The 27,760-nt window shown below is 39.3% G+C and overlaps 1 protein-coding gene across 1 annotated transcript; it reads left to right on the top strand.

The window, feature by feature from the left end:
* On the top strand, positions 1-27,667 carry Nufip2 (nuclear FMR1 interacting protein 2). The gene is made up of 4 exons (XM_034507452.2): positions 1-734; positions 5,922-7,634; positions 17,196-17,228; positions 20,723-27,667. The coding sequence occupies exons 1-4, from the start codon at positions 446-448 to the stop codon at positions 20,773-20,775; spliced, it is 2,088 nt and encodes a 695-aa protein (XP_034363343.1). The 5' UTR covers positions 1-445; the 3' UTR covers positions 20,776-27,667.
* The last annotated feature ends 93 nt before the right edge of the window (positions 27,668-27,760 follow it).

Raw genomic sequence — 27,760 nt, 5'->3', positions numbered from 1 at the left:
ATTCTAGGAGGTGCAAAACCAACAGATGGCTCCTAGAGCCAGTAGAATCCACAGTGGAATCTGCTACTCGACATCAGCTTGCTCGCTGTGAGGAGTGTAGAAAGTGCTGTTCGCTAACTGCGCGGTGAAGGAGAGAAAGCGATAGAAGAGAGAGCCATAATGCTGACGTTGAAGGCCCGGCCCTGTGAGGTTGCATAGGGTAAGTGGCGTTGGCCAGGCGGCGGTGGCGAAGGGGAAGGGAAGAGGATTTGGGCTAGGGGCGGGGCTTGACGCGCAGCGTGGCTCCTGATTGCTGGAGCGCTGCTGCCAATCTCTCAGATCCGCTCGCTTAACCAGTGCGCTGGCGAGACGCGCTCAGATATACTGAGCGAGCGCGGAGAAGCAGTCTCAGATCCTGACGGTGCAGCAGCCCGCAGCCTCAGCCAGGGAGTCCCAGCCGCTTTCAATGGAGGAGAAGCCCGGCCAGCCACAGCCTCAGCACCATCACAGCCACCACCACCCGCATCATCACCCCCAGCAGCAGCAGCAGCAGCAGCAGCAGCAGTCGCACCACCACCACCATTATTATTTCTACAACCACAGCCACAACCACCACCACCACCACCATCACCAGCAGCCTCATCAATACCTGCAGCATGGAGCCGAGGGCAGCCCCAAGGCCCAGCCCAAGCCGCTGAAACATGAGCAGAAACACACCCTCCAGCAGCACCAGGAAACGCCGAAGAAGAAAACAGGTCTGAGAGGGAGGGCGGTGGGGGAAGGGGACTGGGTTGGGGGGAGGGATGGGGGTGGGGCTAGATGTGAAAAGCGCGGACCCGGTCGGGGTGTGCGTCCCGCCGGGCCGGGGATGCCCCCTTCCATTCTTCCCGGGCGCGGGCCGCGAGGTGGGGATTGCAGCGCCCTCTCCTTCCCTTTAGCACGGGAGCGGCCCAGCCAGGCCAGCGTGACCTTCCTCGGCCCCCGCCCGGGCCGGAGGCAGACCTGTACGGTCGGCCTTGGAAGTCCAGCCTTATTTTTCCCTCTAGTGCGGCCCTGGATGTGGGGGCCCTAAGAGGGGGTGAAACTCGGCCGCCCTAAAAAAAAAAAAAATTCCCTCGAGGTGTATGTAATTCAGGCCTAGTGAATCCCGATTCGGGTGTTGTCGCGAGACCCGCTTGCAGGCGGCGAGGAGCGGGGCTGAGGGCTGAGTTGAGGAAGCGTCCTCCCTCACCCGCCACCCCAAGCCCACCTGTGGCCTTGGGGTTTGCCGCCTGGGTGGGAGGGAGGCTGGGACCCCACGGTCCCTCGGGTCATTTCTACCCCCAAACGCTCATCTGGAGCGCCGGACCCCGCTCTCTGTACGCGAGGCTCCTCCGAAGGCCGGCGCCCCTGGCCCGCTCGCCTGCGAGCCGGCGAGGCTGGAATGTTCTCTCCTCCTCGCGGGGCCGCTTCCTGTCCGCCATGTTGGAAGCCGATTCCTGTCACCGACTCCGGCCGGCTGAGGAGCGGAGGGGGAAGGGTGCTGAAGGCCACACGGCACGCTGGCACCGCTGCCCCGGGACCCTCTGCGGCCCTTTCCGGGTCCCCCGCACTGCGGGCGGCCGCCGCCCGCCGCCCCTCCCCCCGCCCCGCGCCGGGTTGTGTAACCCGGTGGCGGCCGCGCGGCCCCGGGCGGGTCCCTGGGGTGAGGGGCGGGGGCGGTTGGGGTGGGGGAGGGAAGCGGCCACGAGGGGAGCGGCCTGCACTGTGGGCCCGCGCGCCGACGGCGGCCGCGTTTCCCGCTCCCGGGTGCGGCGGGAGGCGCGGGCGGCCGGGCGGGGAGCGGGCCTCGAAGAGGAGCTTGAGGGGGAAGGTGGCCCGGGCGGCGGCCGCAGCGCTCCGCCGGCCTGCGAGGGGCGAGGGGATTCATTTTGGGTAGAGGCGGTGCCTGAGGCCGGGTGGGGTACCCAGCGGGAACCAAGCTCCCGGGTCACGAGTTTCTCTGCCACAGGAATCTCATCTCCTGCCAGGTTTGCTCACGACTCCGCCTCAAAGGCTTTTTCACTTAGGCCTTTTTTCTTTATAGCAGCGCATTTCCTACCAAAAACAAAAAAACCCGGGGGGGGGGCAATCTCTTAAACCTTGTTCATTGGTTTTCCACCCGATACCTAAACTTCTGAGCTGCGGTAGTGACTTTGTGGGAGGGATTAATCAGATGCTCGACTGGATGGACAACACCGGCAGTTTTGGGTCTCCTGTTTCTTTAGCGATGAACTGGAAGTGACTTGTCCATGAAGTTGTCACTAACCCCTTACCTTAGGCAAGACCTTTTAATAGTGATTAAAGAGTTTGGTGCATTTTAAAACCGACTTCCATCCCCAAATTGAGTGTTATTTAACATATTAAATGTGGAGTCTTGTGATACTTAAAAACTAAGCATTAAAGTTTATGTATTCACAGACTTGTTTTTTTTTAACTGAAAAGGAATGCTTAGAAAAAATGTTAAACTTAGCCAGTCACATAATACAAGTAGTTACTGGTGAAAAACTTACTGTAGACAATGTAACTTTGAAGACAGAGCTGGATGGATGTCAGATTTTCTTTGGAAGGATGGTAGGGACTGATAATAGAGCAGAAGTGTTTAATTGTAAGGATTTACAGCAGCCTAAAAACTTAGGATTTATGTAACTGTATTAGTTTTGGTTTTCAGAAGGTGAGAAAGTATCAAGGTTGCCAAATAGTACTGTTGATAGATTTAGAATTTGTCTTTTACGAGGTTTATATATTCTCCAGGAGGTTTATATATTCTCACTGCATAGAGATGCAGACCCTGAACCATTCATTGGAGATGGCCCTCAAAATTGCCTTAAACTTCGATGAAGAATAAGGAGGGGAACTACTCAGTTTAGAAAATTGAGAGAATATTAGTAGTTGGGCTGAGCTGCTTTTCCATGTGTGATTTGGTTGTTGGGTACAGTGCTAAGAAATCTAGAAAATGTTTTGGGGGCATAATTAATGAGTTTTTATGAACCATTACTCCTAAGCCTATGAGAAATTGGTTTTCTGGATCCAGAAGAGAGGACACAGGAGACCAAACGTGTTGAGTAATTGCAGTGTCAAATCCAAAAGCTAGATTTATTGGGACTCAAGTTTTGCTGAGTCCATTTGAAGTGGAGTTATCATGGCAGCCCTCAATAATAAAGACACAGGGATTTTTTAATTGGTTTCTGTAACAACTTCCATCTTCACATTTTTCTTAAAATTCTAAGCTTTAGAGGATGCTTTTTATAATCCACAGGGAGACAACTATGTATTTGTGAGATATATTAAAAGCTGCTTAGTAGGTTGCCTTTTTGTAACTTAGAATTGAACCTAGGACCCTTGGAATAGTAGGTAGGCGATATCTAACACTAAGCTACAAACTCAGCCCTTTATCTTTTAGATTTTATTTAATTATGTATATGAGTACACTGTAGCTATCATAAGACACACTGGAAGAGGCCATTGGATTCACAGATGGTTGTGAGCCACCATGTAGTTTCTGGGGACCAAACTCAGGACCTCAGGAAGAAGAGTCAGTGCTCTGAACTGCTGAGCCATTTCTCCAGCCCAACTCAGCCCTTTATATTGTAATTTGTAATTCTGGTGCCTCACCCTCCTTGGAAGCTGGAATCAGTGTGGGCCACTATTTGCTATCTGAGCTTTTTTCCTGTGATTTGTTTCTGGTATCTGAGCTACTAGTAAACTTAGGTAGAATGTTCTAGTTTACTTAAAATTGGACATCATCATCATTATTACATGTAACATTGCCCACCTTTAGTTTTAATATATAAAATTATGGCAGAAGGTACAGATATTGCTTAACTTATATTAAATGGTAAAGTAGTTCTTCTCTTGGTTGCCTTTGGTCCAGGCAAATCTATTGATTTGGGTCTCCCTGTCCCTAATTTTTGTTTTTGTTTGAGACAAAATTGCAGGGGTACATGTCATTCAACCTGGCTTAACATTTTGGGTTTTTAAAGAAAATGTTACAGAACACAAAACCATTTTGTCTCATAGTTAGCCTCTTTCTGAAGGAGAAAAATACATTTGAGACAGGGTCTTAGTAGCCCTGACTGGCCTGGAAATTTATCATGTAGGCTGGCTTCAAACTCAGATTTTCCTGCTTTTGTCTCCTCAATGCTAGGATTGAAGTCATATCCCACCACATCAGCTCCATGAAAGCTTTTATTTGAGACCTGGAGATACAGCTTAGGGGTAGAAGACCTGCCTAGTATGACAAGCTCACAGCAAAATAGGAAGTCTGATTGATAGTTTTTAGAAAATGAAAAATGGTAATGTAATGCTGGAAACCAGGAATTTTTTCCTAAATGGAAAGGGTTGGGCCTTGAATGTGGTACATGCTAGTATGTATGTATTTCTAATGCAGGGCAGTGGCTGCCCACACCTTTGAACCCAATATTAGGAGGCAGAGGCAGGCAAATCTCAGTTTCAGGATGGTTAGGGCTACACAGAAATCCTATGTCAAAAAACAAACAAAAAGTATTGTCTGTAGTTGGTTTTTGCGCAACTACATTTTTTTATTTTCTGGAAATTCATACAGAAGAAAATGTATTTGTTGTTTGATTACTGTTAGAATTGAGGGTTTCCCAAAGGTCTTTGGAGGTCATAAAACAATTGATAGCCAATTGCCATTTTTATTAGTGAGTAGAGCTGTGATTGACCCAGTAAATCACCTCTAATAAGAGTTAATTAACTGTAAGCTGGACAGTGGTTGCACATGCCTTTAATCCCAGCACTTGGAAGGCAGAGGCAGATAGGTAGATCTCTGAGCTCAGTGACAGTGAGTTCCAGAACAGTCAGGGATACACAGAAAAACTTGTTTTCCAAAAAAAAAAAAAAAAAAAAAAAGTTAGCTGTAAAGAGGGAAGTCTGTTTTCAAATACTTGACTGCTTTAGAATATTACATTCATTTCATTGTAGTTTTGTTAGCATGTAAGTGTTGCAAGCAGGTAGAAAGCTGTGGGTTCTAGACAAGATTTCTAGTTCTGCCACTCTGTGATCTGGGTATTAACTTGTTCTCTCCTGGTCCTTTAACCCAAGTAGAAGCTGAAAGTAAGTGAAGATAAGAAACTAAGTCTTAGCTGGGCAGTGGTGGCGCACGCCTTTAATCCCAATACTTGGGAGGCAGAGGCAGGTGGATTTCTGAGTTCGAGGCCAGCCTGGTCTACAGAGTGAGTTCCAGGACAAAAAAAAAAAAAAAAAAGAAAAAGAAAGAAAGAAAGAAACAGTCTTAGGATTAGAAAAATGGTTGGTACATATTTTTGTTTCATGTGTTATGGTATGCTCTTATGTGGAGTTAAATTTGACTACTTTGGGAAAGTCCACAGGCCTTATAGCTTTGATAGACACAGGCAACTAGTCACTCAGAGCCTTTACTATATCCTTTGGGGGGCAGGTAGTACTAGGGATTGAATTCAGTGTTCATGCAAAGGAGGCAAAGTCCATGGCCTTATTTTTATTTTCCTTTTACAGTTTATGAAGTAGTACTGGTTCTAAATAGTGGGCCTTTGAGATAAGGTTCCACCCTGTAGCTCAGGGTAGCTTCAAACATGCAACAAATCATCTTCCTTCAGTTTTTAAAACAGCCTCATTGCTATAATTCATAAGGTTTATTCTGTTTAGATAATTTAGAGAAGTACTTTGGCATGCTGCTTAACTAGAAATATTCTGGCTACTGGCCCAGTAGATGGACCTGATGTGAGTTGTGTCCTAGTTCTGCCTCTGCCTAGCATTGAACCCTGTGTCATAATCTGTAAAATGGGCTTACAAGTTTCCTTACATAGAGATGTAGTATAACAAACCCTACAGCTTAGTATTTGGAGTTCAGTAAAGTTGTTCAGTCTTAGTACTACTGTGATTTAAATGTATGTGTTTTGTTTGTTTTTGTTTTCCTTCTGTAGGCTATGGTGAAATAAATGGTAATGCTGGAGAAAGAGAAATATCTTTAAAGAGCCTCAGTTCTGATGAAGCTACCAACCCTATTTCCAGGGTCCTCAATGGCAACCAACAAGTTGTAGACACGAGCCTGAAGCAGACTGTAAAGACCAGCACCTTTGGAAAAGCAGGAATCAAAACCAAGAATTTTATTCAGAAAAACAGTATGGACAAAAAGAATGGGAAGTCTTATGAAAATAAATCTGGCGAGACCCAGGCTATAGATAAGACCGATACTATAGCAATTCCAAATGGTGTTATAACAAACAGTTCAGGCTATATTGCTAATGGTTATATGAGCAAAGGAGCAGATAATGATGGTAGTGGATCTGAGAGTGGATATACCACTCCTAAAAAAAGGAAAGCTAGGCGCAATAGTGCCAAGGGTTGTGAAAACCTTAATTTAGTGCAGGACAAAATAATGCAAGAGACTAGTGTCCCAGCGTTAAAACAGGGACTTGAAACTTTCAAGCCTGACTTTAGTGAACAAAAGGGAACTCGAGTAGATGGTTCGAAGCCTATTTGGAAATATGAAACTGGACCTGGAGGAACAAGTCGAGGAAAACCTGCTATGGGTGACATGCTTCGTAAAAGCTCAGATATTAAACCTGGTTTGAGTAGCAAAAAATTTGATGATCGGCCTAAAGGAAAGCATGCCTCAGCTGCGGCCTCCAAAGAGGACTCATGGACCTTGTTTAAGCCACCCCCAGTTTTTCCAGTGGACAATAGCAGTGCAAAAATAGTTCCTAAAATAAGTTATGCAAGCAAAGTTAAGGAAAACCTCAACAAAACTGTACAGAACTCTTCTGTGTCACCATCTTCCTCTTCATCATCATCATCTACTGGGGAAACTCAGACCCAGTCTTCAAGTCGGTTATCCCAGGTCCCCATGTCAGCTCTGAAATCTGTTACTTCTGCCACTTTTTCTAATGGGCCTGTTTTAGCAGGAACTGATGGAAGTGTGTATCCATCTGGGGGTCAGCCACTGCTAACTACTGCTGCTAATACTTTAACACCCATCTCTACTGGGACTGATTCAGTTCTTCAGGACATGAGTCTGACTTCAGCAGCTGTTGAACAAATTAAGTCTAGCCTTTTTATCTACCCTTCAAGTATGCAAACAGTGCTGTTAAGTGCACAAGTAGATCTGCCCTCCCAAACAGATCAGCAAAACCTGGGGGATATATTCCAGAATCAATGGGGTTTATCATTTATAAATGAACCCAGTGCTGGCCCAGAGACTGTTATTGGAAAGTCATCAGATCATAAAGTGATGGAAGTGACATTTCAAGGAGAATATCCTGCCACTTTGGTTTCACAGGGTGCTGAAATAATTCCCTCAGGAACTGAGCATCCTGTGTTTCCCAAGGCTTATGAGCTGGAAAAACGGACTAGTCCTCAAGTTCTGGGTAACATTCTAAAACCTGGGACTACTGAGAGTGGAGCCTTATCCTTGGAACCCAGTCATATAGGTGACCTGCAAAAAGCAGACACCAGTAGTCAAGGTGCTTTAGTGTTTCTCTCAAAGGACTACGAAATAGAAAATCAAAATCCTCTGGCCTCTCCTACGAACACTTTGTTAGGCTCCGCCAAAGAACAGAGATACCAGAGAGGCCTAGAAAGGAATGATAGCTGGGGTTCTTTTGACCTGAGGGCTGCTATTGTATATCACACTAAAGGTAACTCATTTGTTTCTTGTTCAAAGATTCCAATGGGCTGATAAAACTCTGTGTACGTGTGTGTGTTCGTGTGTGTGCGTGTGCACATGCATATTTGATATTCTATACTATGGATGACTGGGTAAGGATTAGTATCAGTTAATTGTTAGTTGATTTGAGACTTTTGGAAATTATTAAAAGTTTAGAGGAATGTAGTTTTCCAACATAAAAATGATCAAGAAAGGCATAGTTGATCACATAATTAGATAAAGGGTTTTCATGTTGCTTAAAGGATAACCTTAATTTGTATGGGGTCTTACAGGTTTTTTGTTTGTTTGTTTTTTAAGTGATAGAGTCAAGGATATTACCCAAATGGGTTTTAAATCCTGATCCTCTACATCCCAGTTGCTACTAGGATTGCCTGTGTATGCCACCAAATTTGACCTCCCTCTCTTGGCTTCTTGAAGTGTATACTACTTTATTGGGAAAACATTTCATGGTTTTAATTGCTTATAATGAATTGGGAAATCTTTTTGAAAAGTCAGAAAAGACAAACATCAAACTTTACTCCCTTAAAAAAAGTGCAAAGTGGTTTATTAAAAAGTAATGGCACATGGATTGATCAGCCTTGTGAAGGCCAGGTTTGTTTTGCTTTGCTTTGTTCCTGCGGCCCCCCCCCCCCCCCCCCCCCCACACACACACACACAGGGTTTCTCTGTAATCCTGGAACTCACTCTGTAGACCAGGCTAGGTTTGGACTCAGAAATCTGCCTTCCTCTGCCTCCCAAATGCTGGGATTAAAGGGATGCACCACCACTGCCTGGCTAAGACCAGGTTTTTTTTTTCCCCCTCAGTCTTCTGTAGTAGTAAAGTCATGTAAAGGAACCAGTGCTAGGCTTGGTGAACTGTATTTGTTCCAGTTTTTTTTTTTTTTTTTTTTTAGAAAGTCTCAAGTAAGATAGTTGCTTGATCATTCATAAATAAGAAAGAATCAGATATATTTGAAGTTTTGGGCTAATGACTGAGTATAATTTTTATTTTAAGAATTTGCTGGGTTGGAGAGATGGCTCAGTGGTTAAGAGCACTGACTGCTTTTCCAGAGGTCCTGAATTCAAGTCCCAGCAACCACATGGTGGCTCATAGCCACCCTTAAAGGGATCTGATGCCCTCTTCTGGTGTGTCTGAATACAGCTACAGTGAGTGTACTCAACATAAATAAAATAGATAAATTAAAAAAAAGAATTTGCTGTTGGGCAGTGGTGGTACCTTTAAATCTTTGTTCCCTAACCACTAAGGGTTAAGTCTTGCTCTTAATACATGCCAGGCAGGGAATTAAGAACTTGCATAAAATGTATTTTCTGACACAGGGCAATGGTGGTATAATCAGCACGTGGGAGGCAGAGGCAGGAAGATTTCTGAGTTGAGGACAGCCTGGTCTACAGAGCAGGTTGTAGGATAGCTAGGGCTACACAGAAACCCTGTCTTGAAAAAACAAAACCACAAACCCAACCACCCCCACCTGGTAATCCTAACCCTGCCAACACAACTCTTTGGAGCTGGTAGTCTTAGATGGCTTTCAGTAGGCAAAGGCACCAGCTTCCAAGCCTTGTGGCCTGATTTCCAATTCCTGGTTACCACAAGGTGAAAGAGAGCTGACTCCCACAAGTGGTCCTCTGAGCTTCACACATGTGCCATGGCATTTACTCACCTGGAAAATTAAAATTGCTGCTTTTTTTTTTTTTTTTTTTTTTTTTTTTTTTTTTTTTTTAGACAGGGTTTTTTGTGTAACCCTGGCTATTCTGGAACTGGTTTTGTAGACCAGGCTGGTCTGGAACTCCAGAGACACCTACTTGCCTCTGCCTCTGGAGTGCTAAGATTGAAGGCATCCTCCACCACACCAAGAGAAAGCAGTAGTTTCGATTTGCATCCTTTCATCTCATTTCTACTCCTTTGGGTATAAACATCTAGTATATACTGCAAGTGGTAATTTGTTTTTAGAGACAATCTATGTAGTCTTGGCTATCCTGGAACTAGCTATGTAGATTAGGCTGGCCTTGAACTCAAATGCCTGCCTTTTGCTTTCTGAATGCTAGTATTAAAGGTGTATGCTACTTTTTAATTAAATACTGCTTCATTTTGGTAGTGACTTTTCATCTGTAGGAAAGAGGAAGCCCATCAGATTGTAGGGATGAAGAATTACATTTTCTCTAGAAGAAACTTGCCTTAGAGAAAAATAACTGTGGCTTTATCTTTTAAGAAGATGAATTTATATGTTTGAGTTTTTGGTCTGCTTTTCTTTTTGCACCACACCAGTGCCTGTAAATTTTAGAAGAGCATGTCATCCTCTGGATCTGCAGTTACAGAGATGTCTGTGAGCCACCATGTAGGTGCTGGGAGCCAAACTTGTAAGAACACCATTCTTAACCACTAGCCTATGTCCAGCTCAGTTTTTTTCCCCCAATCAAGAATTTTTGTTTGTATGTATGTATGTGTGTATGTGTGTCTGTCTGATTATGTTGGTATACACATGAGCTTTTGGGTACTACTAACGCGATATTGGGTCTTTTGGAGGTACAGGCAGTTGTGAACTGTCCAATGTGGAGTCTGGGAATCTAACTTGGGGTCTTCTGTAAGAGCAGGAGGTGATCCTAACTGCTGAGCTCAGCCTTTTATAACTTTAAAAAGGTTTTTGATAATTTCATACACAGTACTGTGACAGTATTTTCACATCACTCCTCTCTTCTTCAAACTTATGCTGTGTCCCCAAATTCACAACCTTTTTATTATTTTTACCCACATAGTCTTACACACATGTAAGAATATAACATGCTTAAACGTTTGTTTAGTGCTGGTTATTTGGGATCAGGGCACTTTTCTTCTTTTTTAGCAAAGACTGATTCTCCTTGGTGTCCATTAAGTTCCTGAAGCTCTTTATCTAGGGGTAGGACCTTGGGATTTCCCCCAGTGGTTTGCCTTTCTTGATCTGCAGACTGAAAGACATGTACTTTTGTATACATGTAATTTTTATTTATTTTATGTATTTGTGTGTGTCTCTCTCTCTCTTGCTTTTTTAAAAATTATTTATTTACTTATTTTATGTATGTGGGTACACGGTCACTGTCTTCAGACACACCAGAAGAAGGTGTCAGATCCCATTACAGATGGTTGTGAGCCACCATGTGATTGCTGGGAACTGAACTCTGGACCTCTGGAAGAGCAGTCAGTGCTCTTAACCACTGAGCCATCTCTCCAGCTCCTCTCTTGTGTTTTTCAAGACAGGGTTTCTCTGTGTAGCCCTGGCTGTCCTGGAACTCACTCTGTAGACCACACTGGCCTTGAACTCAGAAATCCGCCTGCCTCTGCCTCCCAAGGGCTGGGATCAAAGACACCACAGCCCAGCTCTATTTTTTTTTTTTTTTAAAAAAGGGAGTTACACACAGCAGACTAATCTGTATTCCAGGCCAACCTTGTCAACATAGCCACTTGAGAACAATTAGGGCTACAAGATAAACCTTGTAGAGGGTAGAGGGCAATAAGGGGTGGCTGAGGTTGACTTAAGCTTCTTCAAAGATTTTATTTAAAGGTGTACACTATCATAGCTGCTGATTTATAGAAGCACTTTAGGAATCTTGGCAGGTGAGATTATTTTGACTTGTTCTCCAGGTCTCCTTGGAAATAAAGTTTAGAAACTGAAAGTAGAGCAGAAGAGATGCTTATTAGGTTCTTAAGGTGTGTTTAATTATATATGTTAAATTCTGTGAGGATAGTTGGGGTAGTTTTGGTGTCATTTTCTGTGTCATCTGCTCTCTAGGGCCTACTATAGAAAATCAGTGTCTTGTAGTTTGTGATAATTAGGAAGACATTGAGATGATCTTGTTCTATCCAGTAGGTGGTTAGTTGGTGGCTTTTTGTGTGGATTTTTGTTAGAGCCAGGGATTTCATATTGCTGAGACTAGATCTGCAAGAAAATTTCTTTTTTGGTATTGCTGGAGTTCAAATCCAAGTCTTGTACATGCTACCACTGAATTGTATTTTCAACCATACTTATTTTTGTTTTTGAGGCAGTATTTCACTGTTGACCAGGGCTGGTTTCATAAACTCACAGGACTCTGCCTCTCAAGTGCTAGTATTAAAGGCTTGTTAGACCTGAGCCATCCTTCCTTTTTATTTCTTAAAGAAAGGGTCTCTTTCTGTAGCTTTGGCTTTGTAGACCTCGCTAGCTTCAGAGATTGGCCTGCCTCTGCCTCCTGAACAAGGATTAAAGGTATGTATCACTTCTCCCAGCTTTGTTTTGTTTTCCACTTGAGACAGGGTTTCTTTGTTTGTTTTGTGTTTTGAGACAGGGTTTCTCTGTGTAGCCCAGGCTGTCCTGTAACTCACTCTATAGACCAGGCTGACCTCCAACTCAGAAATCCGCCTGCCTCTGCCTCCCAAGTGCTGGGGTTAAAGGCATGTGCCTGGTGAGACAGGGTTTCTTTGTTGCTGTTCTGAAACTCAAAAGATCTTTCTGCCTCTATTGGGATTAAAGGTGTGTTCACCACCTCAGCTTTTTCCTCCCCCCCTTTCTTTTCTTTCTTATGTAAAAGTGATAACAGATAAACTAAGTACCATTTAGATGGTTGTAGTCACACTGAACTTTGTTTTTTTTCAAAACAGGGTTTCACTGTGTAGTCCTGGCTATCCTGGAACTCACTCTGTAGACCAGGCTAGCCTCGAACTCAGAAATCCGCCTGCCTCTGCCTCCCAAGCACACTGAATTTAATAAAGTACATCAGCTCATTAATAGGTGACCAAACACGTATTGTTTTGCCTAAATAGAACAGAACTAAGCAGATAATTGTTCATTTTGCTTCCAGGAGTAATTCTTTGAATTACTACTAAATATTGGTTGGTTCAGCAGTGGTTCCTTGGCCTACTGATTTTTCATTTTTCTATTTGAATCTGTTTTGAATCAGTATTTTACAGAGTTGTTACAAATAGTTGTGAACTACCCTATGTGGGAGTTGATTGGTTAATGGTTAAGTCCAGCCATTTGGAAGAGCAGCAAGTATTAACCATTGAGCCATCTCTGGAGTCTTTTATTTATTTTTTTAAACTTTTTAGAGAGTCATTTGAGCTTAACTGGATTACCGAGTGCTTGTTTATATATTGTGTTAAGTGTTCTGGTCTTTTCAGTGTGGAGTAGTAATTTACTATGCTTAAGTTAGGCTTAGAATTGGAAGGTTTGTGCATTTCCTCTAGCTGCAAAAATAGACTATCAATTTAATTTGGTAATATTAGGAGGAGGGTGTGTTATGTCATTTCAGTAGAAATGGTACATACTTTAGGTTTAATATTAATAACTTGCAGCACTGTTACTTTTTTAATGTAAAAGCTCGTTGCAATTAAAGATAAAATGACAGATTAAAGCATAAGGAACATACAGGATTTGTAGTCCAGTTGGCATTTTTCTCTTAGTTCTTCATAATGTATATATTGTGCCATGGACTTTGTTTAAGAAATGACTGTTAGGGCTGGATAGATGGCTCAGTGGTTAAGAGCACTCACTGCTTTTCCAGAGGACCTGAGTTCAAATCCTAGCAACCAGGTGGTGGCTCACAACCATCTGTAAAGTGATTAGATGCCCTCTTCTGGAGTGTCTGAAGACAGCTACAATGTACTTATATACATAAAATAAATAAATAATCTAAAAAAAAAAAAAAAAAAAAAAAAAAAAAAAACAAAACCATTAGCCTGGTGTGGTGTGATGAATCAGTCCTTTAATCTTAGCCCTCTAGCAACCTGATTTACATATCGAGGTCCAGGACAGCTAGGGCTATATATAGAGACCCTTCTCAGAAAGAAAGAAAATTAAATTACTATTGAACTGAAAACCCAGCTTGGTTGGTATAAGCCTGTAATCCCAGCACTTGGGAGGGGAAGCAAGATCAGGAGTTTAATTAATTAGACTTTAAGAATATCTTGGGATATATAAAATCTATCTGAAAAAGATAGAAATATAAGACTTAGTTGGATGTAGAACTTAGTGGTAGAGTGTTTGCTTAGCATGCATGGATAATAAGCCCTCTCATTCCCTCACACCACAAGTTTTATCTTTGTGTACCATGATAGAGCAGTGTCAACTATCAACTGAAAGTAGGTTCTTTCTCTTTGTTTATGTCAAGATAAAATAATGATTAATATCTCTTGGAGTTTTGTTTTTGAGACAAGATTTCACTATGTAGACTAGGCTAGCCTAAAGAATCAACTGCTACTTCTTCGTGCATCATGATTCTTGGCCCAGCTCATTTCTCCTTAGCATAAAAAAATTCTGAGGAGTCACCGTGTTTTAATATTATAGCAGAATCAAATCAACCTGTCTCTGTTTCTTCCTCTCTTTTCTGGAAATTGAAATTAGGACCATAGCCATGTTAAAAAGGTATAGCCTTTTTAAATCTGGGAATGTATGTGTTTTATTTCTCCATTCTTCTGTATCTGATAGACACTTGTTTTGCTTCTTCTGCATTTTAGCTATTATTATACCATCCTGAGCATGGATGTAGAAAACAGCTTTTCAAGACTTGAGTACAATTCTTGTGTTTGCAGAAAGGGTCTTACTGTGTTGCCTTGGGACTTTTAGATCAGGCTGGCCTAAAACTCAGATCCACCTGCCTCTGCCTCCTGAGTGCCACCACAACTGATGGTCTTTTAAAAGGTTTTGTTTATGTATATGTGTACTTGTGCACATAGGAACCTATGGAGGCCAGAAGAGGATCCCCTGGAGTTAGAGTTACAGTTATGAGCTGCTATGTGGTTGCTGGGAATTGAACACCTGGAAGAACAGCCAGTGCCAAGCCATTCAGTCCTTATTTTTATTTTTTAATGTTATGACTTTTGTATGGATTTAGGAAATTACCAATTCCATACCAACAATTATAACTCAGACTTTGAGACCTGGAACCAGGTCAAAATTAGGCAGACAAAAAAGCAGGATCTGGTATGGTAGTACAGGTCTGTACTTCAATCTGTTTGAGAAGCTAATGCAGTGCATTACAAACCCAGGGCTCACCTAGGTAATTCAGAATATGTCTGAAAACAAAAGGAGGACTGAGGGTGTGTGTGTGTGTGTGTGTGTGTGTGTGTGTGTGTGTGTGTGTGTATGGCTTGCCTAATATATAAAACACTTATTGTTTAATCCCCAATTCGGAAAAAAGAACAGTGGGAAAGTGCATGTGTAGGGGCAATAAAAGGCTTAGAGATAAAATGGCCAGATATTTCTAAGGATAAACTATTAATATTCACTATAATTATAGAATATGATTATTAGCATGCTTGATGATAAATGCCTGTAATCACACCACTTGGGAGGTAGAGATGGGCTCAGAGTCATCTTGGAGGCCAAGCTACATGTCTCAACATAGAATGACAGAATGGATAGCAAATGGTTTCCATCCAATAGCAACAAACACAGATAAGGCCCACTCAGATTTTGGCTTCTAAATAAACAGTACATTTTCCATTAAGAGGAAAGATCCAAGATTCCCTAGAGAAATGGAGAGGGAGAGTGTCTCTTATTTATCAAAAGGAGCTACTGCTCAAAGGATGATGGTTACATGCTGAAAGCATGTATAGCGATATACACATGATATACATATGATGTACACATGATATACATATATGATATATGATATACATATATGATATGATATACATATGATAGGGATAGAGATGGCTTAGTAGCATGCAATTCATAGCACTCATGTCTGAGGGGTTTTGTTTGTTTGTTTGTTTGTTTGTTTTGGTTGTTTTTTGAGACAGGGTTTCTCTGTGTAGCCCTGGCTGTCCTACAACTCACTCTGTAGACCAGGCTGGCCTCGAACTCAGAAATCCGCCTGCCTCTGCCTCCCAAGTGCTGGGATTGAAGGCGTGTGCCACCACTTCCTGGCAACATTTGAAATTTAGATAAACAAAATAACCAATAAAAATTAAAAAGCAAAAGAAAGAGAGCTTGTTGTTAGTTGACTTAGAACTGTGTTCAGCCAGATGATTAATTTGTAGAGTGCACTAATTTGTAGGTAGTAGGGTTTATTTTTCTGGTAACTTAAGTAGAAAGAAAGAAGATAGATTAGAATATCCCAGAAAGCTCAGTGATGGGAAAAGCCTTTAAGCCCAACACTTGAGGCAGAGGTAGATGGATCTCTTGAGTTTGAAGCCTGCCTATACTGCAGAGTTTAGAACAGTCTGAGCTGCACAAAGAAGCCCTGTCTTAGAAAAAAGGAAAAACAAAATCCCACAAACAATAAAAGATAATCCCAGGTGAGAAAGTCTTCCTCTTGTATTTGTAAAGTTGAACAATCAAACTATTCAAAATAAACGTGAAAATTTTTTTAGATTGGGGAAAATTAATAAGGGAACTAAAATTAACTTTATCTGCAGACTTTGGAAATTGGGTATGAGGAGAAAAGGTTGTTGGTTTGTAAAATTGACAAGGAAGACTGCTGTGGCTTACATTTGTAGTGTCAGCTCTTGGGAGACTGAAAGGGTTGTCTTAAGTTCAGAAGTAATGTGAACTTTATAATAGTTCAGGACATCCTGGGCTTTAGGGGTAAACCTTGTCTATAAACATGGCTTTATTACCAACACTCAGGAAGCAAAAGTAGGCTCTCTTGAATTCAAGGCCAGTTTGAATATATCACCTTAGAGGCCACTCAGGGCTACACAGTGAAACCCTACCTCAGCATTTAACTTTAAAGATAAATTTCATTAAAAAGAAATTAAGCATTTTTGGGTGTGTTTACAAATGCCTCTGTCAGAAGACAGAGACCAGCAGATGTCTGAGTTCAAGTCTGGAAAAGCTAGGGCTGCACAGAAGAAATTTCTTATTTTTGTGCTTTAATAAGTCCTATATAAACAGACTATACATAGTAAATAAGTGAAGCTACTTAGAAGGCCCAGCTCTAGAGTCCAAAAAAAAAAAAATGTTTTTGTTTGTTTGTTTTTTTGGTATGGGCATTAGGAAAGTGCTATCCTGTTTCTATGATAGTTCATTCCTTTTTCTGAATAGTTTTCACCTCTATTTTCGTGGACTAATTCTTTGGGTTTTGTTTCATAAGTATTATGGGCTATGTATGCTCTTACTCATTTAGAGCTTTGTGTACTGGGGTGATAGGTGAAAAATAACAATATATGGAGACTTTTGCATATCTTTGCTATTTGTGAACACAGAATCCTGTCAACTTCACATAATAATTGGCTTTTATTTTGTGTGTGTATGTGTACATATACACATGTATCTATCTCCCCAGTGTGTGGAGGTCAGTGAACAACCAGCATTCTTCTACCACATAGGTCTGAACTTGACATTAGACTTGGTAGGAAGCAATCCTGCTTGATTCTTCATAATCAACATGTACGTAACCCAGATGCTGCTAAAAGTTATTTCAAAATTGTAGTGCCTTGTGTTGCATAGAGCTATATACTATTATCACTCAGCCCTACTGTCTAGGTTTTTCAGATGTTAGAGATAAAAGCATAGCATTATTATAAGAGATAAAAGCAGAGGGTTTTTTAGCATTCATTAAAATAATTTTTTCTCTCTTACAGAAATGGAATCTATATGGAATTTGCAGAAGCAAGGTAAGAATGGATTGCTACTTAAAATGTTAATACTAATAAAATTATGACATTTGTTTTATAGTAAGAATAATTGGAATCGTGATGTATCCAATAAACAGGCTTTATTTTTTGTATTACATTAACCACTTGTCAAAAAAAAAAAAAGAGCCATACCAAGACTGCTAAAGAGTGACTTGTAATCCCATTTCTTTTAAGGTTGAAGCTTTAAATTCTGACAATGGTTTTGCAGGGAACATGGAAACTCTACCCTTTAAAATAGTTTTTTTCCTAGACAGGTTTTCTTTGTAGACCTGGCTGGCCTTAAACTTACATAGATCTAAGGGCTGGGGTTAAAGGTGTGTGCTATCATGCCTGTAGAGGCTAAGAGTCTTATATATACTTAGTCGTAGAGCTTATAGTTAATATACATAAGGACTTGGATATGACCCCCAGTACAACCTTTCCCAGTGCCTTCCTGTCCCTTCCAAATACAAATGTTTTTGAGGAAATCAATATAAATGTTTTTATCTTTAGCCATTCTGCTTATGTTTGTATGGTCAAAAAAGGGATACCCTAAGAACTAAAATTTTCATATGCTAGGATAATATTCAGTGTTAGAAAAACATCTAGTCTGTGTGGAATGGTGTTTGAAAATAAAAAGAATAGCATTCACTTTTATCCTCCCATAACAAAGATTGAACAAGTAGGACAGGGCCTGGGTATACAATCTACATGTTGTCTTTGATTGCTTTCAAATTCCTAATTACATAAATAACCTGTTCAGTTTGTATGTGTATGTTTTCAGAGCTGACCATTTGGTATTGGCTAGTCAATTGGTGTGCTCTTTTCTGGGGAAGACTTTTTTCAGTTCTCAGGTGTTTCTTAGTTGGCTTTAGTTCCTTGTGTTGGGTTGAAACTCCTGGACTTGCTCATTCACTTTAGCATGTCTATTGTTTTCCTTGTTCAGCTCATATCTAGGCAGTTATGTTAGTGAGACTTAATGGGTATAGGTTCTGTAACATTACTAGGAGAGGATTTCTTTAATGGTCTTTGTGTGTTGCAGAGAAGATTCTTTTATGTGGGGTGAGGGTTACATAAACTTGTCTATATAAGAACAAATATTATTTAGAGTATAGTTAGGATTATACTGGATTAATAAAGTGGTGAATGTATGTCCCACCCAAGATCATGATTTTACTAGCCATAGGTATTTGGCTAGGTTTCCAGTACCAGGAATGATCTTAAGTTAGAGACTTGTTGGTTATGCCAAGGTATATGTGCCACTATAGCACCCTTAAGGTTATCATTGCTGGTTGTTGTGACTTTAAGAAGTCAACATCAAGTCTTTTGTTTACAGCCAAAAAATAATAATAATAATTGGCAAACAGTTGAGAATTTTTTCTTTATACATTTCAAACGTGAATGGGAAAGAGACTACAAAATACAAAACTGTAAAATGGCTAGTGAGTGTAGGGATAAGTATTGTCTTCATAGCAGGTTGTCTTTGGAGTTCTAGAAAGGATATTTTTGTATTATCTTCTTATTAAGTAAGCCAGGCCTATTCTTTGTGGTTTTGTTTTGCTTTTTTTTCTGTAGTTGTGGCTGTCCTGGAACTCCATCAGTAGACCAGGTTGGCCTCAAACTCAGAGCCTGGCTTCCCTCAAATGGAACTTGGTAGTATGAGTTACCACTTTAAGCTAAGATAAACTGAGATAACTTGAGTTCTTAAGTATTATTTTCAGATTTCTTCCTTTCTATTAAATAATGAATTAAAGGTTTGCATGCTCATCTTGAGGGAGAGGGAGGGACGGAGGAATCCAGAACCTTAAGCGGATGAGGAAGTACTCTGCTACCAAGCTATGTTCCTGGTTTTTGTTGGGTTTTTGTTTACATTTGTTTTTTCTAGACAAGGGTGTCTTAGCTTTGTGTAGCTCTTGGCTGTCTTAGAACACACTATGTAGACCAAGCTGTCCTTGAATGCAGAGATTCACTTGCCTCTGCCTCCCAAGTGTTGGAATTAAACCTATACCACCTGGCTTCCTGGTTTTCTTTTTTACTAAAGCATACTAACTTTTTAAAAGAATAGCCAGCCTGTACTATATATTGCAATAATCCCAGCAGTTCTTGGAAATAATGTAGAACAAAAATACTGTCTCATAGTAGGTTTAGTTAGTATCACACACTTTTAATCCCAGCAGAGTCAGGCTATTTTTGAGATCAAGGCTAGCCAGGCTATAATAATAACAACCATAAAATAGTCTTTACTGATTAGGTGTTTAGCAGGTATAAAGGTGCCTACCGCCAAACTTTGAAATGTAAATTTAATTTCCAAAACCCATATAAATTAAGGTGGTCAGTATAACTCCAAAAGTTGTTGTCCCTTTCCCTTTATATGTGCCATGCAATAGGCATGAACATATACAAACATCAGTATGTAAATATAAAACAAATATTTAATGATCTCTTTAGAAGGGAGCACAAAATAACTAATGAATAAGAATTTAGAATAGCATTTAAAAAGAATAGCCTTGTAGTCTTATATTTTTAAGTCACAAAGATGTCTTCTGATGATTGGACTCAAGCAAGGCCTTTTATATATTTTAGGCATGTGCTTAGTTTTTTTTTTTTTTTTTTTTTTTTGTTTTTTTTTTTTTTGTTTTGTTTTTTTTTTTTTTTTTGAGACAGGGTTTCTCTGTGTAGTCCTGGCTGTCCTGGAACTCAGAAATCCTCCTGCCTCTGTCCCCTAAGTGCTGGGATTAAAGGCCTGCACCACCACCGCCGGTACTGCCACTGCCCAGCAAAATGCTTTGTATCTTGAGTCCTACATTTATGTTTGCTGAGAATAAAGATGGAGATAATATTGTGGGAAATAAGGAGTAAATAAGTGATTAGAACTAAGCTAGTTAGTGTGATATAGTTATTACCATGAAATATTTGATGTTGGGTTTTATTTGAGCCAGTCATTCCTTGGCGAACATCCCACTATGGTTTAAAATAAAATTTAGACTTTAGGCTAGGGCATGATGGCACATACAGCACCCGGCAGAAAGATGTAGAAGGACACAGGAGTTCAGTCAAGGTCAGCTACATAGCAAGTTTTGAGACCAGCCTGCATCACATGAGACCTTGATAAATTTCTTGCTAAAAACAAAATAAACCCAAGAATTTCTCTATTAAATTGTTTTATGACTTAAGCTTTTTTCCTCCTTGCCTTTATGTTTGCTACTTTTGTATCACAAGGAAAACCTACTAAATGAACTTGAAACATAGTCTCTAGAGGTTGAAGCCTTTACTGAGTGATAGAGGACATTGTTGTTGGGAATTTATTAGGAGTGCTTAACAGCTATAGTTTGGGTTGAAAAACTAGATCACATATGGATAATACCAAAGAAGAAATGGCCTTTAAATTTATTTTAATCAGAAGAGTAGCAATTTAAATGGGATTTGTTTCTTGTTAATTGCAAGGTTTTGTTGTGAATTTGTTTAATTAGTTTCCTTTTTCACTTTGCCTCTAGATCCCAAAAGGATAATCACTTACAATGAAGCCATGGATAGTCCAGATCAATGAAGGACCAGACTGCCTATTTGTAACCTTTCTGCAGCATTAGAGCCACCGTTCATGTGGGACACAAGGCTTTTATGCTCCTAGATCTTCAACGCAGCAGAGGAACCATAAGTAGAATCACAGGATAATATATAAAAATATATATATATACATATATATATATATATAGTTATTTAAAAAAAGGCAACTGAAAGTAATTAGACTTCTTAAGGAATCAAATTTATTTCAAGAGACTACACGTGGTTATTTAATCTCCGGTACCGAATAGTCTTTTCTTTATTATTTTGTTAGTTTTTGTTTTTAAGTGTGAATGCAAGTGATTAATGAATACAGACTTAACAAGCGTGGTTCTAAAGTTCCTGCTGTCATCTACTTGGGCAACAAATGACCCACTGGAAAGGCAAATCCACTTACTTCTAGGTATCTGTATCTTGTTCTGTGACTAAAGTGATACACTAATCACGGGGAACCCAGAATGATTCAACATTTTCCCCTACTCCACCCTTGATCTTTTAGTTTTATTTTGAGCCCTGCGAGAATGCTGGATAAATGCCTTGAAGTTTGCAGGGATGTTTTTCGTTGTTTGTTTTTTGTTTTTTGTTTTTTTTAATCCAATGATTTGCATGTCTTGCCAAGAGTTGTGCAGCCTCTGTGGGGTGTTGGGGAAATAGTTCCTTTCCTTTTATTTTTTGTGGGGTGGGGAGAGGGGAGGGCATTGAAGTTCTACAATCCTGGAATAGTTTGTGGGTACATAGTTAACTTAACTTTGGTTACATGTTTTACTTTTAACAGCTGAAGAATCTAAGAGTGTCATTCAAAGAAAAGTTGCAGAACAAGTAATTGGCTGATAATTACCCATTGTAATTGTATAACTGGGAGCAAAAGTATATTCTGCTTTTCCGCTGTAGGTGCTCAGACTTGCTCTCTGTCACTAACACTAAGTGTATACTCTTGTTTTTCATCAACCATTTAAGAGAAACTTATGTACCTTTCTGTAAATTCTTTTAATTTCAGTTTCTCAACAAAATTTAAAAAGGAAAAAAAAATTCATGAAAACCGTCTGTTTTTTAGCCAGTGAGGAGGTAATAAACACTGCTTATATAGAAGGTGTGTTTTCGGGCAAATTATACTTCTGAGCTTACTTGTTTCTAATTAGATCTTAATATATTTTATCATTAGAGCAATTTTGGGTTTGTTTGTTTTTTTTTTTTTTCTTTCATTCTTTTTTTTTTTTTTTTTTTTTTTAAGAAAAAATAATGTGAAATTCTGAAATTTATTTTGGGCAGAAAGAGCATTAGCCCTGTCTTATCATCGCATTACCATCCTGTTGTGCTGCGGCTTGTGTATAGCATGCTAAAATGTGTGTGTGTGTGTGTGTGTGTGTGTGTGTGTGTGTGTGTGTATAAACTAAGGGTCCAATTTAAGACTGAGTGATGTTAGTGGCATAAAAACAAGTTCTCTGGCCTGATGTATCACCACATCACACACATAACACATACAGAGAAATTAATGTATCCATGTATGTCAAATACAAGTTAAACTAGCAGGGCATTTATAGAGTTGCAGTTGTGTAACAGGCAAACTGGATCCTCTGGACACTGGGGGAGAAAGTAGTTACTTTTTATTCTTGTTTTCTAAGAAATCTCCAGTTTTGAGCGATTGTAGTGTGGATGGATTTTCTGGTTTTGTTAATTATTTCAGGTTTTTAACGAATGTTCACGAAAGAAGCTGTTTGATTTACTGCAGAGAAAAATACTTTTTAGTCTGAATTTCTGCCCTGCTTAGATTTAAAAAACAAGTATAAGCATGAATTGCCAATTACACTTGATGTAAACAAAACTTTTTATACATAATATATATAATAACTTATTGTATCAGTCCAGGTTTGTATCAGTCCAGGTTCAGAAACTTGTGGTAGGCCAGTTTCAGATAGTTTCATTTCACCTGTAAACTGTATCACTTTTACTGATATTGTAATTTTCAAATGTATAATATGTTTACAGATGTGCCCTGCATTTAGTTGCTTTGTTCCTACTTTGATTTTTTTCTTTCTTTCTTTTTTTTTTTTTTTTGTTTGTTTTTGTTTTGTTTTGTTGTTGTTGTTGTTGTTGAGTTTCCTGCCTGCTTGCCAAAAGCTAGGATGCTCCAGGCCCATGTACATCAGTGAGGCATCCTTGAGCTTTAAAGCACTGAACAAACTGGAAAATGCAACACGCCACATACTGAACTGAGAAAAGTCTGTGTTTGTGTTTCTTTTTTTTTTTTTTTAAATAAAAATTTTCAAAAAGTTAAAAAAAAAAATCTTGATTAAAGAAAAATGAGGCTCCAGTTTGTTTTATAGGTTTTAAAGTTCTGCTGTGTGTTTAATTGCCTTGTGTGACCACTTGTCGCCTTAGGGCCGAATCCTTACCCCACTTTTTTTAAATGTCCATTTTGCTTGCCTGGAATTTTAAAGTTCTTCTGTTGCACAAATCACAAAAACAAAACAACAAAAAAAAAATACTTCCTTGGTTTATGGCATACAAGGTTGAATGAACATAATCAAAATGAAAAGAAAAATTCAGTTTCCTGACTTGGGATTTTTTAACTTAGAAGTAATACTTAGTACCTTTAAAGGCCTTCACTTTCATAATTCCTTTTCCATAACTTTCAGGCCTCTGTGCAGAGAAGCTAAAGAGAATGTACCCCTTCTTTGTCCAAGGATTGAGAATCTCACTTCTAAATGAAACAATGCAACATTTCACTTTGATTTCTCCACTGAAATTTTCTTGATAATGTGGTTAGAGGTATATTAGTTAGAAATGTCTCTTAACTTTCTGGGATCTCTAGTGGTCCATCATATTAACTGTCAGTATTTTTTGGACATTGGGTTAATGGACTTAATTGCCTCAATACGAGCAGGACGTTGGGACAGATATCTTTTGTGCTGTTTGATACTTGTCTCAATCTTTCTCCTTAGGTCCTCACACAATTCCTTACAGAGCACTTATTAAAAAAGTCTTACGAGTTCATCTGTTTTCTGATTTTTTGTGTGTGTGTGTGTGTGTAAGCTTCTTAAAAAACATCAGCTGTGATTAATTTAGCACATTTAAATAACAATATGTTGTTGGTATAAAGAATTTTCCTTCAACTCAGAGTATTAGTACTGTAGCATAAACCAAATACAGTCTTGAGGGGATTTTTAACATCCCTCCATTAAAAGACTGAAAAAGATGTGTGTGTGTGTGATGTATGTATGTTGGGGTGTTTGTATGTTGAGGAAAGATGAAGATACTAAGAATTAGTAAATGAATGTGTAAGACATTATATTAGTATTCAGAGAATGAAACTTGTATTTATTTTGTGCCATTTGTTTTCATTACGTGGAATAAAGTTGGGTGGTTTAAATCCTTCAAGGGTAGTACTATAAAAATGGCACTAAGGATGAAATCATGACCTATTTTTTTAATAGCTAAGAAACTAATTATGGGTGATGATTTCCTTTTCAGTTTGTCTTGATTGTAGATTTTATGTCACATACCACTCAATTTTGTGTAAGTCTTGAATAATCTCCCTTCCCCACAAAAGACAGGGTGTATTTATCTTTTCTCTATTCATCCTCACTTCAGCAACCTGAAGTTAATTGCTTAGTATTTCCTCTAACCTTAGTAATGAACCTTTACATCAATAAAGTTTTTATGGTGTCTATAGTAGCCTGCCCTTCTATACTTTCTAGGAGGGGATAGCTAATATCTTAAAAACTTGGTAGTGACACTTTTTTCCCCACCTATCTTCCATCTGCTTTCCTAGTTACCACTCTGAATCTGAAAAAACAAACAAACAAACAAAAAACCCGAAAAACAGCGCTATAATTTTTTTTTCAAATGACAGTTTTTAGAAAAAAGGTAAACCTCAATTGATACGGCAGTTTTCCTTTGCAAAATAGGGCACAGCAGTAGTTGCACACTTGGTTGTTAGACTTGTTGCCAGCCTTCACCAAAAGCTTTTTGGGGGGTGGGAGGGAGGGAGCATTAAGGTCAGAGAAAGGGCATGTAATGTGAACTTCTGCCAGATGGGCACATGCAAGGAAATTAAAGACTTGGCTCAATTTAAAAACCTGTCTAGGGTGGTGGTGGTAAGGTGTCTCAAGTCACTTAGTGTGCAAATTGCTAATGGTTTGATACCACTTCACCATATTTTCAAATGATACACTTTATATATTAACCAACTAAAGAACTACGATAGTGTAGTGGGCCAAAATGAATTTGGACAATAATTTCTATAAGTCCTGTTGATTTATGCCTGCCAGAGTGGTTTTTGATAGGACTATATTAGGAAGGATAGGATTTACTTCCCCAGTCTCCTAGTTTAGTAGGAAAGCACAGGACGATTAAAAGTATAAGCTGCATAAAGGCAGCCAGAAGAACACAAGGCCTGAAAATCATTGATTTTCCCTTTGATGGCACCAATAGACTTCTGTGTTGAAGAAGGTGGTCTTCTGCTGTGGGTATCTTAAAATGTTTATGAACACTTATAGATATGTGAGAGACAAGACCATTCTGTTGGTGTAAAGAATTCTAAATTATCAACTCCACTTAAGATCTGGTCTACTGAGTTTTAAGAAAGGTGTTGAAGCAGTTAAAGGATGCCAGCAGTAGTGTGAGTTTGAAGTACTCCATAAAATGCCCAGCAAAGCAGCAGTAGTGTATTACTATTGTATTATGAGGACTGTTAAATATGGACTGGGAACTCAAAAGACACCCTAAGCTGTGGTGGGATTGCTGGTTCAAACATTTCCTATTTAGAAAATTTTGTTCTGTCCAGAGTTCTGAAGCCATTTTATAGCATTAGATGTCTGAAGTTTTGTTTTTTGGGTGGCTGGGAGTGTTGATACAGGGTCTCAGTGTAGTCCTGGCTAGCCTGGAACTTGAGCTCTGTATACTAGGCTGGCCTCGAACTTAGATCCGCCTGCCTCTGAAGTGCTGGGATTGCCACCAAGCCTGGCAGTGTCTGGTTTTTTTTTTTTTTTTTTTTTTTTTTTTATAACCTTATTTGAAATAGTACAAGTGTTTCCCCCAGTTCAGTTTTGCTTTCATTATAATCTGTTTTAATCTACAGACCAAACAACTTAGATTAACATTACAATAGCTTTCTCTATATATATCCCCTTTCCTCAGGTGCTAAACAAAGGCTCCAAAATAATACTGCTTTAGTAACATCTCTTATTCTTAAAATGCATATTTCTTTTACTAATTGTAAAGATTTGGTGTTAACAAAATGGTTTTAATATGTAAATATGAACGGATACTTTTGGTTCTACTTGTCTATTAAGTCTGTTTGCATTTATCTTTTGTAGATACTTTTTCACAATACATTTCATTAGATATTGCATCTTTAGGATGAAAACAACTGTTTTGTCTTAGATTACGCCTGCTGCTGCTGCTGCTGCTATGGGAAACTGAAAATCAAGAATGTGATGCACTTTTTAACATTACTATATACCATAGGTTGCTTTAATACCTTTTTTTGGTAGCACAGCCACTAACAAAAGTGAACAGAGTTTATTATTCTCTTCAGGAGTGAGTAGTAAAGTAGTCTGTAGTTTGTGTTGACTTATGAAGGGGACAGTAACTTAGGAAATAAATTTTTGGTTAATATATTTTGGCCTTAAAGTGTCTTCTACTACTGAAAATAGTTTAAATCATAGCTTTGTTTCTATTATTCCCTCTGCTTCAAAAAGATTGGGAAGAATTAGAGGAAGTCGTTCATTGTTTTATTTTTAGTTGTCAGTAAGCTGTTTTTTTTTTTTTTTTTTTTACATTTGTTTCAGAGAAAAGTAATGCTGCCATAAATCAATCATATTTTAGTTAACAAGCTCCCGACTATTCTGCTTCTCTAGTATATATTCAACGGTAAACAAAGTATAGGAATGCTACTTGACAAAGGAAAAATATCTTTGCAAGCACATACTCAAACATGAAGGAGAAAAAAACCCAAAAAGTATAGAGGAGGGACACCAAATGAGGTGGAGGAATATGAGAATGATGTGTGGTCCAAAGCTATCTGGTTATATTTTGATGTTGCCAATATTGCAGAGCCAAAATTTTAATTTGCTTACTTAATATATTTGTTGGCCAGAGATCTATTTTTATATCAGTGTGCCTTGCATGTATATTAACTTTGGAAAGGCCATGTAGTGATGCCTGAGATGTTGATGGTTCTTACCACCTCACTGATCTTTATGCAGTTGAAATGTTCATTCTATTGCCCAACTGGTGCTCTCTGTCTAAAGTTATAGATCTTGTCAAACTGGAACTCTTTTATAAACTGGGGAAGTGACTTGCTTTTTCACTAACACCCCCCACCCTTTTAGTCTGTTAGTGGCTGGTCTGTAGTGGGAAATAGTAAAAAAAGATTCTTCACTACCTACCCCCACCCTTAACACCACCTTCAGGTAATGTGATACCATTTCTTTTGTGCGCTTTGAAAAAAAGTTTCAGCTTGCTGTCTCCTTTAGTGTTATGAAAGGTATTATTAAAAGCATTGTTTGAAAAAATATAGGAAGATGATGTATGTCCACATTAATTTGGGATTCTTTGTGAGCTTTAATCCAAGTTACTGGCTCATTCCAACAAAAATTTTATTGTTGAAGCACCTTGCTTAGGAGTTTTTATTCATGTCTGCAACACTTGTCTCAAAATAATAAACTGTGCAATTGTCAAAAAACAAAGACAGATCTGAACTCTCCCTAATGTGACTTTGTTAGTTTCTGTATTTCCTGCCAGTGTAAATGTGAAAAGCTTTGCTTGCATTACGTTTTAGAAATGCATTTTGCACACTCAGTTTTGCTGAAGCTCCATGAAAAGGTTAGATTTAAGTAGATGAATAAAGCTATGCACATGTTTTGAACGTTTAATTTGTGTGTCATTACCAAAATTAACTTGTCATTATTTTGCTGTTACTAGCTTTACCATCTTTGGAAACATGGTTCAAACTTGTAATTCTGGGC

Source organism: Arvicanthis niloticus, chromosome 6, assembly GCF_011762505.2.
Source record: "Arvicanthis niloticus isolate mArvNil1 chromosome 6, mArvNil1.pat.X, whole genome shotgun sequence".
Lineage (NCBI taxonomy): Eukaryota > Metazoa > Chordata > Mammalia > Rodentia > Muridae > Arvicanthis > Arvicanthis niloticus.
Note: the sequence above shows the minus strand (reverse complement) of the source record. Positions and strands in the feature narration are given on the sequence as shown.